This window comes from Takifugu rubripes, chromosome 22 (assembly GCF_901000725.2).
Source record: "Takifugu rubripes chromosome 22, fTakRub1.2, whole genome shotgun sequence".
In the NCBI taxonomy this organism is placed as follows: domain Eukaryota; kingdom Metazoa; phylum Chordata; class Actinopteri; order Tetraodontiformes; family Tetraodontidae; genus Takifugu; species Takifugu rubripes.
In genome coordinates, this window is record NC_042306.1 from 3,256,136 (window position 1) to 3,268,831 (window position 12,696).

The 12,696-nt window shown below is 44.8% G+C and overlaps 2 protein-coding genes across 2 annotated transcripts; one reads left to right on the top strand and one right to left on the bottom strand.

Annotated features, from left to right (window-relative positions):
* Positions 1-1,405: 1,405 nt before the first annotated feature.
* On the bottom strand, positions 1,406-8,305 carry acss2l (acyl-CoA synthetase short chain family member 2 like). The gene is made up of 18 exons (XM_029831724.1): positions 8,071-8,305; positions 7,735-7,930; positions 6,211-6,302; positions 5,982-6,085; positions 5,407-5,479; positions 5,177-5,252; positions 4,887-4,971; positions 4,454-4,591; positions 4,173-4,343; positions 3,915-4,048; positions 3,424-3,556; positions 3,291-3,347; positions 3,088-3,168; positions 2,873-2,981; positions 2,678-2,746; positions 2,412-2,588; positions 1,998-2,072; positions 1,406-1,909 (listed from the first exon to the last, which is right to left on the bottom strand). The coding sequence occupies exons 1-18, from the start codon at positions 8,192-8,194 to the stop codon at positions 1,782-1,784; spliced, it is 2,022 nt and encodes a 673-aa protein (XP_029687584.1). The 5' UTR covers positions 8,195-8,305; the 3' UTR covers positions 1,406-1,781.
* A 593-nt stretch (positions 8,306-8,898) lies between these two features.
* ndufv2 (NADH:ubiquinone oxidoreductase core subunit V2) lies at positions 8,899-12,493 on the top strand. The gene is made up of 8 exons (XM_003975311.3): positions 8,899-9,054; positions 9,747-9,809; positions 10,618-10,680; positions 10,905-11,021; positions 11,155-11,323; positions 11,605-11,714; positions 12,134-12,210; positions 12,295-12,493. Exons 1-8 carry the CDS (start codon positions 9,013-9,015, stop codon positions 12,386-12,388), a joined length of 735 nt encoding a protein of 244 aa, XP_003975360.1. The 5' UTR covers positions 8,899-9,012; the 3' UTR covers positions 12,389-12,493.
* Positions 12,494-12,696: the final 203 nt, after the last annotated feature.

Here is a 12,696-nt window from a genome sequence, read left to right on the forward strand (position 1 = left end):
GGATCTCAATGGTCCCAAACCACAGGGTCATATGTATCGAGGCACTTGCTCAAAGGCAGAAGGGCATTAGGATGGACACAAATGGCTGCATATACCCCCACTTTAGTCATCATCAGACTATGAGGCCCATGGATGGATGGATGGACGGGTGGATGGACAGATGGACGGATGGACGGGTGGACGGACGGACAGACAGCTGGATGGATGGATGGATGGATGGACGGACGGACGGATGGATGGATGGACGGATGGATGGACAGACAGACGGCTGCCCAGATGAATGGATGGATGGACGGATGGATGGACGGACGGACGGACGGACGGACGGACGGACGGACGGACGGACGGACGGACGGACGGATGGATGGACAGACAGACAGACGGCTGCCCAGATGAATGGATGGATGGACGGATGGATGGATGGACGGATGGACGGACGGATGGATGGACAGACAGACGGCTGCCCAGATGAATGGATGGATGGATGGATGGATGGATGGATGGATGGATGGACGGACGGATGGATGGATGGATGGATGGATGGATGGATGGATGGATGGATGGATGGATGGATGGATGGATGGACGGATGGATGGATGGATGAACAACGTCCTCAATGAGGACACGTGGTAATATGTAGATCACCAGGGTCAACTTAAAGGACTCAGTGCTGCTCTGCATTCAGATTTACTGCTGCTCATCAGACAGGGAGAAAGTTGCACTTAAAGTTCTTTGGAAACAATAGTACCAGGAACCTTTTGAGATGAACATCTCACTATTGTTGGACCCCAAACTTTCAGATCCCAAATCAAAGTTCTGATACGTTGTGTTGCGCCTCCGACTCATCTGAGAAGACGAATACTTTACTCACGCCACACAGCGCAGGTTGCCCGTAGCAACACATCTGCAGGCTGTTTAGCTGGTGGAAGGAGGAAGAAGGAAGGTCGGGTTTAATAGGGTGGGATTCAGGGAGGTGGAGATGACGAGGTTGTCATGGTAACCACTCCATTTCTGCCGAACGTGATGATGTAACATTACCCATTGCTGTATTTCTTGTCTCCTCTCCCCTCCACCTACACACGCGCGCGCGCACACACACACACAGTGCCACTTTATATCTCTCTGCTGCTTTTTTAAAGCTTTATAAACAGATTATTGTTTCTCTTTTGTCGAGATTACCGATGTTTGTCTTTTTAGAAGAACCCACCGCATCCAAGATAAAACCGGCCCTGTACTGCAGTCTGTGTGTGTTTCTGTGTGTGTGTGCGCGCGTGCGCGCGCAGACATAAGGCACAAAGCCAGGAAGCTATAAAATGCTCTTCCAGGAAAGCATTAGCTCCTGAAGTGGATTATATTAGCCACACGGGGGCGTCCGTCAGCTGTTAATGGTAGAAGAACAAAAGCGTCTGTTAATTTGCTGTTTATTTGCATTTTATGCAATTACATCAAAGATTAAAATGCACATAAGCCCCGAAGTCCCAAGACAAAAATACAGTGTAAAGTGCTAATTTAACAGTCTTTAAACTGTGGCGGAGGACTGTTGATATACTGATACTAGGGGAAAAAAACATTTTTAAAAGGTGACTCTGACTAGGTTCAACTCTTTGGCCACAATTCAAAGCAACATCAAATATATGATGGCAGTTACCTAAAACCAACTTAGACACGTGCACCAAACAAAGTGTTTAGCACCTCTGTGTCAGGTGTGTGATCCCAGCTCTTGAATTCATTCCTAATGAGTTTGCACAAATGCCTTGTCTTCAAAAGTACTGTTGCATATTTCAGGCTGTAGCTTCACATCTCTGGCTAAAAAGCACCTCCACAACCTTTGGGTCAGACAGAGTGGAAAGGTCACCCAAGTCCTTCTCGTTGCAGGCGACCTGTCGGAGAATTCGCCTCATGATCTTCCCTGAAAGACAAAAGGAGGAAGAAGTGAAGGCAGATGTTACCTTGTCAAAGAGGTGCATGTTGGCTTGAAAACCTGCTGCATCTGTTACCTGAGCGGGTCTTTGGGAGGGCTGGAGCATTCTGAATGAAATCTGGGGTGGCTATAGGTCCAATTTTCTCTCTCACTGAAACAAAATGGAGAAACGTGCATTTCTACGGACCTTTGGAACACGTAACAGAAAATATTCCAAAATATGCCCAATTTGGCAACCCTCTAGCAAGCCCAGATGGTAAAAGTACATGTTTCCTCCCTCAGTTTTAGAAAACTAATGAAGAAATTATTTTTAAACATCACTTCTATTCTTTTTTTTTCTGATCTGGCACAAAATAAAGACAAACAATTTGACTCTACCAAGAAATGTAATTACGCCGGTCAGATTCAATAGAAATGAATAATAATCAGCCTACAAACACATTTAAACCGACATTTCCACCGCTGGATCCTCCCTCCGTCCCAGTCTTACCCAGTTTCTTCAGCTCCTCTGCCAGTGTTTGGCTGAACTCCTTGTTGTTTGTCAGTGTGACGAAGCAGTACAGACACTCGCCTTTGAGCTGGTGAGGCCGACTCACCACCGCAGCCTCTGCCACGGCCGGGTGCACCATCAGAGCCGCTTCCACCTCTGCTGTGCTCATCAGGTGGCCTGAGAGACGCCGGGAATCAAACATTAACGCATGGCGGCCACGATCGAAACCCCATTACAGATGGTAGGAACCCCTAATAGCAAAGTACCTGAAATGTTCAGCATGTCATCTATTCTTCCTGTGATCCAGTAATAGCCGTCCTTATCCCGCCTGCAGCCTGAAGACAAAAGGCTTCTTCAAAGCTGAATTGATAACTTTAATGTGAAATGAAGGCAGGATGACCCTGCGCAGCCCTGCCAGTCCGTCCTGGGTCACCGTGTCTCTTGGCGTTGGTGTGACTTACCATCACCGGTCACGTAGAAACCAGGAAATTTCTTAAAGTAGATGTTTTCAAAGCGTTCGTGGTTTCTGTACACGGTGCGCATTATTCCAGGCCAGGGCCTCTTGAAGACCTGTAGCACAACACGCAGAACTAGAGAGGGCTCTCCTTGTCTTCTGCAGGGGGATCGAACTTGTCTCGACCCTTTATGCTTTTACAGGAACCTGGTTGGAACTCACGAGATAACCCTCGGCCTCCCCCTCCAGTTCCTCGCCGTCTTCGCTGAGGATGGCCGGCTCCACGCCGAAGAACGGGAAGGTCTGTGGATCCCATGAGAGATAGGCGTCCTTTTAATCAAGAGCTGCGGACTGGTGGCGCTGTCGCATCCTAACCCAAACACACACTGATTCGAGGGGGTATGAAAGGCGAGTGAGACACTTACAGCGGAGCCTGGTTTCAGCGGCGTGGCGGCAGGAAGGGGAGTCAGAACGTGACCCCCCTGCAGAGAAGCAGGTCTTGATTACATTGATTAATGGTTTCATTAATGGGGATGTGTGTTAATAATCCATCCTTACAGTCTCTGTCTGCCAGAATGTGTCGACCACAGGACATCTGCCCTGACCCACGGCATCGTGGTACCACTGCCACGCTTCCGGGTTGATCGGCTCACCAACCGATCCCAGGATCTTAAGGCTGGAGAGGTCGTACCTATAGAAAAAGAGATCTTATGACGTACTCTGACGTCTTCTTTAGCCTAAAAACTATCCATGCATCTGTTATCATGTTTTTTATCCACAACACTACTTAAAGGAACTTCTTTAAGTAATTTTCTTAAGGGAGAATTTAAGTTCTTTTATAACATAACATAACAGTGTGCTGTCGCCATTCCTGAATCAGATACTGTTAAAATCGCTGACGTGTGGCTCCTTTTATGTGGTTAGCCCCCAGATTTAAGATTGGTCTCATCTGCTCGCGTGTCTCTCAGCCCCGAGGTCATTGAGTCCATTAGCCAGTAAAAAAAAAAAAGCCTCTGCTTTCTCCATAGCAACATTCTCGCCTCTCGTACCTCTGCAGCGGATCCCGTCCGTACTTCATCAGCAGGCGGATGGCTGTTGGAGCCGTGTAGAACTTGGTCACCTTATACTTTTCAATAACCTCCCAAAACCGACCGACATGAGGGTGGACAGGAATCCCTTCAAACTGGTGGGGAAAACACATACACACACACACACACACACACACACACACACCACACACACACACACACTAGAATCTCTCTACTGTCATTTTCAATTAAGTAAAAGCAGGAAAGAGCTCAGCTGACCAGGACACTTGTGGCACCATTGGCGAGGGGCCCGTAGGTGACGTATGAGTGCCCGGTGATCCAGCCGATATCAGCGGTGCACCAGTACACGTCGTCGGGGTGATGATCGAAAACATACTTGAAGGTCAATGACGTGTAGAGCATGTAACCGGCAACCGTGTGGAGGACGCCCTGAACATGAGGACAGGCCACAGAGCAGCAGAGATTTATGGAGCCTTAAGTAAAGTCAGCAGAGTAAAAGAGCTGCGTTTAAATGTCGGTTTGAAGCGACGGCGTCGCACCTTGGGTTTACCGGTGGAGCCGCTGGTGTAGAGGATAAACAGCGGGTCCTCGGCATCCACCCACTCAGGTTCACACTCATCAGGAGCATCTTTCATGACCTCGTCCCACCACACATGATATCCCGAGCGCCAGGGGGTCTGAACACAACCAGGCAATAAGAATTACAGATGTCAACACTGGCGATGGCGATGCCAACAACCTAGTCGAGCACGCTCTGTGCAGCTGTCACTTTGTTCCGACTGCTAGCGTAGCAACACTAGCTGTAACAGCCAGTTGGTTGTTTTTATTGGCTGATCAAACCGCCACTTATTTTTTAACGTGCTCTGGCAGTTACCACGTTGGAAGAGATTTTATATAAGTAAATGAGCGCGGCGCCAGTTCCCCTCCAAAAAGAGACATCCAGAACATGAGATCAAAATATACTGTGTGTACCTGTAATTTGTGGCAGCCACTGCTGCTTTTTGTCCTCAGGGTCTGGTGCCTGACAACGAGGCACTTGGTCACACTGGATGCTGCTCTGGGAGGAAATATGGAGAGATCAAAGTTCAAATTAGCAATTTTCCCCCAACATTCCTTGGAAACACCATTATGTTGAAACCACTGTGTTCAGTGTGTGTGTGTGTGTGTGCTCAGTGACTCAGTGCAAGGACCTGAGTCACATTACCAGCAGCTCGTGTAAATAAAGGTGGTTAGAAACTGCTGTCGTGGTGTGCAGGACCTACTTCTGGCTGCACTTCTCCAGAGCTTCATCTGCAATCTGTTTCAGGTTGATTAGCTTCTCTCCTCTGTAAACACCATCTGCATTACAAATACGTTTGAGGAGGAGAAGAGAGCGTGAGGGGCGGGAATACGAATTCTGCAACCTTGGACAATTTGTGACGTTAGAAGGCTTTAAGGCCTCTTTGCAGTGGGTGTGGTTCCGAAGCACTGCCATTCTGGTTGTGGGACCTACCTGCTGTCACCAGAATGCTGCTTTGGGCGTCCATAATCCTCTCGCACAGACACTCTGAGGAAAAACCTGCAAACTGGAACAGAAGGGAGGAAAAGCTGGAAGACTCGGCAGCACATCTGACATTGAAAAGGTGTCTCGTCTATGGGGGTCATATTTCCCGTCAGAAGCCATTTCGCTGTTATTATTAGTGAACTACTTGTTCGTATCAGGTTGCATAATGCCGTCCCTTCTTCTCCTAATGTCACCTTGATCAGTGTTACGTAACGATCCGGGGATAAGCAGATTTAATGGAACCTTTTTTGCTGTTTTCACAAGGAGATCCCAGCCAGGGAAGATAGTTTGAAGAGTGTGAAGTTCCACTTTGACGACGGCTTTATAACCCAGGCTACTGATGGCATGATCTCAGCTAACGCTCTACAGTACATGGGTGGTGGCCGCTGTCCCCCCTGGCTGCAGGATTATGGTTTTTGGTGGTCTGGCTCTCTGACAAACTCCACTAAGCGATGTTTATATTAGACCGAATGAAAGATGGTGCAATGATGGCAGCGCTGACGTGGCGCTCGTCGTCTACCCACCACAATGGAGTGAACTGCACCTATCCGTGCACAGGCCAACATGGTGTAGACCAGCTCTGGGATCATGGGGAGGTAGATGGAAACCCTGTCGCCTTTCCCGACACCTGCAACCATGTTTTATAGGCGTCATTCCACACCTCTACGTTTTTACTCAATCTGGATATTTGGGTGGAAAGTGATGTCCACATTATTTTTAGTGTTGTAATTTGTTGCACATCTAACTTCTCACCCATTTGCTTGAGGACGTTAGCGCAGCGGCAGACCTGGCTCAGCAGCTGGTGATAGGTGACTGACAGGTGGTGGTCGGGCGAGTTCCCTTCCCTGAGTAGGAAGAAAAGAAGCCTAATCATCATGTTGATAGTCAAAAATGTATTAACCTATATAGAGAAGAATGTTAGCACATCCTAGCAAATTCAGGGAGTTTCTAATCCAGCTACATGGTCTGGTAACAAGTGTTGTGATGTCAAGAAACCAGGATGATACCTCGAGTCATTCCTCAGGTCTTTTTGTTTTCTTTCGTTCATGTTTCATGCTTCCTGTTTTATTGTGAAAACTTTCCTCTCAGACGTTTCACTTCCTGCTGCTGTGAGTTCTTCCCTCCAGTTCTGACCATCTGCCCCGCCCTCATTAGAGTCACCTGTATCTCATTATCATTCTCCTCCTCTCTGTGCTATTTATTTTATTTATTGTTTGCTGACCGCTGCCTTTGCCTCGCCCTTTGGATTTGTTTGCCTGACCCGGCTCACTGTCCTGCACTGAACCGCCCTTTTGCAAGGAAACGGTCTGTTTGAAACCCAATCTGGTTCTGGGAGTCGAGTTTTTGAGTCCCGCTTTATAATTCACGTGTTGATCTCCAGAAATTTCTTAAATAACTCTCACACAGAACTATGGAACATGAAGAACTCCGTTAAGTAAATATACTCTTCACTCATAAATGCCTGATTTATGGCAGAAATGCTTCTGATCGCCCCCACATACCCTTACAAAGCGATTTACTCTGTACTGTAGAGCGTACGGAGAGTATTTAGAGAGGCCTGAAATGCTGCATTAATGGTTCTGCAGCAGTATATTGCTTTTTAAATGCCGATGAGGCTAATAGTGGCTCTGTGAGTCGATACATAGTAATAAATTCTTATAGTTTCTGTCCCAGTTGTGCACGATAACTGAGAGAGTTGTGTTAATATCACCTTGAAGAAAGGACACGCGGTGGAAACGTCTTCATGACTTATTTGACCTTGACACTAAACAATTATTTCTATTTTAAATCACTGACTTACACCTATGCCCATTTTTGAATTATGTTTTCATCCAGGTTTGAACCATGATTAAACTCTGAAACGTTATGAATAATTATAAAATAATGCCACTCCAACAATGTCTGACGCTGGACAAGTCTTCCAAATATGTTCAGGACGTTTAGACCTGCGACACCTTGTGTCATTGAACTTTTTTTGGAAAATATAAATTTCTACAACTCCATGTTTCAGGTCACATAGTTACTGAACAGCGTGTAAAAACACAGTTATAACACATGTAACACGTACAGATCCAGACACCAAAACACACGGGAAATTGAAATGCTTTGATATAATGCAAGGAAATTCAGATTCTGTTGTGGATCACTGCTGTTCTCGGAGCCACCGAAGCCCCTATTACTGCTGAGTCTGCAAAACTGGTTCTTTAGTTGACAGAACAAATACATATGAACCAAAACACCGAAGCGGAGATCTCCGAGACAAATATCAGCGCTTACCAGTAAAAGGCAACTTTGTCTCCGAGGTTCTTCTCTCTTACGAGCCTGTCGACCACATTATAACACACGTTGGTTTTAGCTCCTTCCATGCATTTGACATATATGCTGCCTTTGGTTGAATCAAAGTTGTACTGCATCATTGGTCCAGTTGGTGGATTCTTCCAAAAGAATTCATCAGCAATCTCTTTCCAGAAACCTGAAACGGAGCGATTGTCTGCTTAAGTGCTACAGGCTGCATGTGTTTGTGTTGTGCACGGGAAATTGGGCCAAATCTCATTGCATGAAGGCAACAAAACTTCAAACGCTGCACAAATAAAACATATGTGCTTGACCTACCTTCTGGATTCTCCAGAGACTTTCTGTGCAGCGCCAGATAGACGTTGAAATCAGACACATGAGCATCCCTCTTCATGTCATCAGAAGGGTAATACATTTTGTCCTCAGATTCAGGCACAACCATTGTGGAGGGACAGATGTCCACACGCCAAGATCATGTGAAAGTCAGTTAATCTGGAGTCACTGCTGATCAGTCTGGATCCTCCTGAGCAAGAGAAGAGCCCAAAGGCCCATGATATTAAAGCAACCCAATTCATCATGCATAGGAACCTCCTCCAATCCCTGTGCTGCAGGTTAGCTCCAAGAACGCCTAAGGCAGGAGCAGCCAATCAACTCACATTGTCTTACACTCCCACTTTTTTATTGGATGATCCCTCCCTGGTCTGTTTGTGGCATTATTTTCCAAGCACAGAGTGGGAGGATTGGAGCCTGAAGAATTCTTGGATTTCAGCCAGGCTCAGGAAGGGAGGGTAACACCATGCTCGCTGACATCCAGTAAACAAAATTCCTGCTGTTGAATCCATATTATTTTAGCTCCCTTTTACTCCGTTGTTATACTCGTTATTATTGAACAGATCTTTTATTATGTTTTATTCTAAATAAATAAACGGGAACATACATGTGCATGCATTGCTGTAATAAAGGAAAAACAACCGTAAGATATTTCCCTGTGATGATTGGGTAAACGATGGTACCGCGTTAAAGATGTAAGCGACAACCAACCTTTCATAACTTAGGTTGGCTTTTTTTGATACAGGTTAAACTCGTTGTTTTTGAGCCGTAATCATAAGTTGTTATGTATCTGTGCTCGATTGAGTTCACTGACGTGGGTCCACGCACTCAGGCTTCTTAATCGAACATGAGCAGCTGAGCAGTTCGGCTACCGGACACTGCTGTGCCATACGTTAGCTAACGCTTTGGGACAAAACTCCAATCTCCGAGATGTTTTTGTCTGCTGCTGTCCGTTCTGCTCTATCGCAGACGGTAAGGCTCTGATTTTCTTCATGGGCCTGTACATCAACTCAGGCACGATTCAGAACAATTACGGAAGATAATGTTATGACTCCTGACAAGGGCAAGGAGCCGCTATGCTAACTAATGTTGGGTAATGTTAGCACTAACTTAGCATTCTGCTGTCAAATGCTCCCTGCTGTGGCCAAGAGCGACTATCAGGGGTTTTGTATTATATTTTATGCTATGATTCCTGCACACCTGTTTTGTAAACGAGATTACACTCAATATGCATAAAAAGTGTCTTTCGATAACTCAGAATTACGTTTATTATTTAAAGGTAATTGGTTGCGAACATTCCCGCAGTTATTATTATCGTTATTATTATTATTTTTTAATGCATGTATTTGACAGAACTTGTCATGAGGCATATGCGTTAGAAAAGACACGAGAAGTAACTGGAGCTCATATATGTTAGAGGTTATTGAAAAATCACTTATACCTATTTATATGTTACCTATATCGTCACAAAACTTGCTAGATTTGGTTCAGAAATTATTCTACAATGGCAGATCTACATAGGGTTACTTGAGTATTTTTCTTCTCTTGATTGAGACTGAAAGCAATAATGATGCTTAAAATTTCTGTTATTAGAAACAGGTCATAACAAGTTATCTTTCTCATCACGTTTTTGGATTTGTTCTTCCGTCTCTCTGGATTTGCAGGCCAGGCAGGTCAGGAGTCTGCATCGCTCCGCCGTGCGTGCAGGAGCTGGTGGCATCTTTGTGGTGAGAAACACTTAACGTGCATTACAAATGTACTTCTGCAAAATCAAAGGTTTTGGGGAGAAATATGTTCTACTTCTGGCAGGTTCACCAAGTGCTACATGTCGTTTCCTCTGCGTAGAGTAAAAACTCAGCCAATTTCTTTAAAAAAAACAACCTGGCTTTTGTTGCAGTTTGTTTTCCACATTTCATAGAAAGGACTTCCTTTATTTGGGTTAAATTGACTAAACCTTTTTACTGCAAGTCATATTAATATCAGTTATACTGTATATTATTCTATGTAACTAACAGTTTCTTGTAAATACCATGTTGGTTTTATGCAGTGAAAGTGCCCCAGAGGCATGTTTTCTATATTTAATGCCCCAGGTTGCCAGTTGCTATTACCACTGGTCTTTGCAGCAAAACATCACAGGTGATATTTCCATGTAATGGAAACATGCCATGGTTTCACTCCCCCATGATGATAAGGGCACATTTGTTTTGTGACTGGGGACAATTGAGCATTGCCGCAATGTTCACAACCCGGCTTTGTTTTACATGTTGTTTTTAACCCTAAAATTTGAATTTTCTAGTAAAACGTGTGTTATTGGCTGCTCACAAGGGGGCAGCGTCTGTTCACGCCTCTGGATCAACAGTAGATAATGGACTAGTCACAACGTAGCCTCAACAGGTGTTCCCACGCCTGTCAGTCGGATAAAACCGGTTCTACCGGAATTAAAATTCATCCACAATCTCATCGTCACAATGGGACTGTAAGGATAATTATACCTTTAATGTAAAGATTTTTCTAATGCTGTGACCTTTGTTTTAGCACAGAGACACGGCTGACAACAACCCCGAGACTCCGTTCGAATTTACTGAGGAGAATAAAAAGGTATGGTTCATATCAATGTCATTGAGATCGTTGTTTTAGCGTTATTACCTATTGATATTCCTGTTTAAGCCTTTTTAAATCATCTGCTCCTCCTGGTAACTTTATTGACCCATAAACCTCAAATGAGCTTCTCTTTAACTACCAAATGCTTCCAGATCTGTTATACATGCACAGCTAGGAAGTGTAAAGTGGGAAAAATGCTAAAATCTTTGCTTTTCTTGTAGAGGATCGAGGCAATCGTTTCTATGTACCCCGTTGGACACAAGCAGGCAGCAACAATCCCTGTGCTGGATGTGGCCCAGAGGCAACACGGATGGCTCCCGCTCTCAGCCATGAACAAGGCACGGCGATCCTTTCAAATCCTGCACCTGTCTTAGAACAAGTTTTTACCCCTCAGAAGAATCGGCTGACAGCACACAAGTCTGGTTTTATCTTAAAGTCCCTCATTAATTTTCGCCAATCGCATTCCTTTAGGTTGCTGAGGTGCTCGAGATCCCTCCGATGAGGGTGTATGAGGTAGCGACCTTCTATACGATGTTCCTCCGTCAGCCTGTGGGAAAATACTTCATTCAGATTTGCACAACCACCCCCTGCATGCTGTGTAACTCAGACAGCATTCTGGAAGCCATCCAAAACAAGCTGGGTATGTGAACCATTTCACAGCAGGAAGTCAATTATGAGATTGACGCGCAGATTAAAACATTTTTATTATGTTGCTTGAGAGACAGAGACATTGGCAAATATACAATTGTCTACACTTTTTATGCAAAAAAGAAAGGCAAATGTCTGCTAAAGTGTTTGTTGAAGCCTCATTTAATACTCAACACACTGCCTGTAGTGTTGCACCGACACAATAACTTGAATTATCTTGTTACATTATCAGAGGCTTGAGATCTAATAATAACGTATCGATTATAAATTCAGGTATCAAAGTTGGGGAGACGACTCCAGACAAACTGTTCACACTACTAGAAGTGGAATGCCTGGGTGCTTGTGTCAATGCTCCAATGGTCCAGATCAATGACAACTATTATGTAAGTACTCCACAATTTATGAAGATGCCTTTCTTATTACATAACTAACAAAAAACCTGGTCCCTTTAGAGCTCCGAACAGATTTTATTTAATGCATTGTCCTTTATAGCGTTCAGAATGTAAAGAATTCAACATTAGATCAATTTGTTGGGTTCAAACTACTTCCACACACTGAACACAGCTTTTGTCCCCCTAAACAACTACTTACACCACCGAGTGAAAAAGACTACTGATTTGAATTATTCGATAAAGATAATATGTCATTATCAAACCCAAGTCCACCTTAACTCACCTATCCCTCTTAGACAGGTAAAACGCATTATTCAAAATCGTTTATTTATATTCCTGCTATTCTACTTTTGTCCAAAAAGGCAAAAGTACGGGACAAATATCAATAATGGCACTCTGCTCGTTTCCAGGAGGACCTCACACCGAAGGACATAGAAGAGATTATCGATGAGCTGAAAGCAGGCAGAGTCCCTCCACCTGGGCCCAGGTACAGAAAACTACCACCAGGTGTTGGGTGGGTTCCTTGTTTCTCAGTCTAAAGTTAAAATTCTTTTGCTTCTCTTGTGGCCAGAAACGGACGGTTTTCCTGCGAGCCTGCGGGGGGGCTGACTTCACTGACGGAGCCTCCTAAAGGACCAGGCTTTGGCGTGAGATCTGATTTGTAGACATTGTCGCCCATCTGCCACCTTTTTTAAAAAGCAGTGTCATCGGTGCTGGTGTTTAATGTTTAACTCAAACATACTGTGTAAATAAAGTGTTCATGTACCTGTGGTTGTGTTTGCTTCCAGTTATTACAGCACAGTCCAGGCAACGGGTGGACATGTAATTACATAATTCAAATGATAACTGCTGTTATAGCAGGGACGATTCTGTGGCTATGGAAATGTATATAGACTCATGATTGCTGTTAGGAGACAGCTCACCCCTCATTTGAGAGGGCCACGGGTGCAATATCTACACCATATCAGTCATT

What these genes read in the sequence shown, in the direction of transcription:
- ndufv2 (XM_003975311.3), top strand. Translation starts at nt 9,013, where the DNA reads ATGTTTTTGTCTGCTGCTGTCCGTTCTGCTCTATCGCAGACG. An exon ending in CGCTCTCAGCCATGAACAAG is followed by an intron (nt 11,022 to 11,154) that starts GCACGGCGATCC and finishes GCATTCCTTTAG; the next exon opens with GTTGCTGAGGTGCTCGAGAT. An exon ending in AGCCATCCAAAACAAGCTGG is followed by an intron (nt 11,324 to 11,604) that starts GTATGTGAACCA and finishes TTATAAATTCAG; the next exon opens with GTATCAAAGTTGGGGAGACG.
- acss2l (XM_029831724.1), bottom strand. Translation starts at nt 8,194, where the DNA reads ATGGTTGTGCCTGAATCTGAGGACAAAATGTATTACCCTTCTGATGAC. An exon ending in CAGCATTCTGGTGACAGCAG is followed by an intron (nt 5,253 to 5,406) that starts GTAGGTCCCACA and finishes TTTGTAATGCAG; the next exon opens with ATGGTGTTTACAGAGGAGAG. An exon ending in TTTCTACGTGACCGGTGATG is followed by an intron (nt 2,747 to 2,872) that starts GTAAGTCACACC and finishes TTTTGTCTTCAG; the next exon opens with GCTGCAGGCGGGATAAGGAC.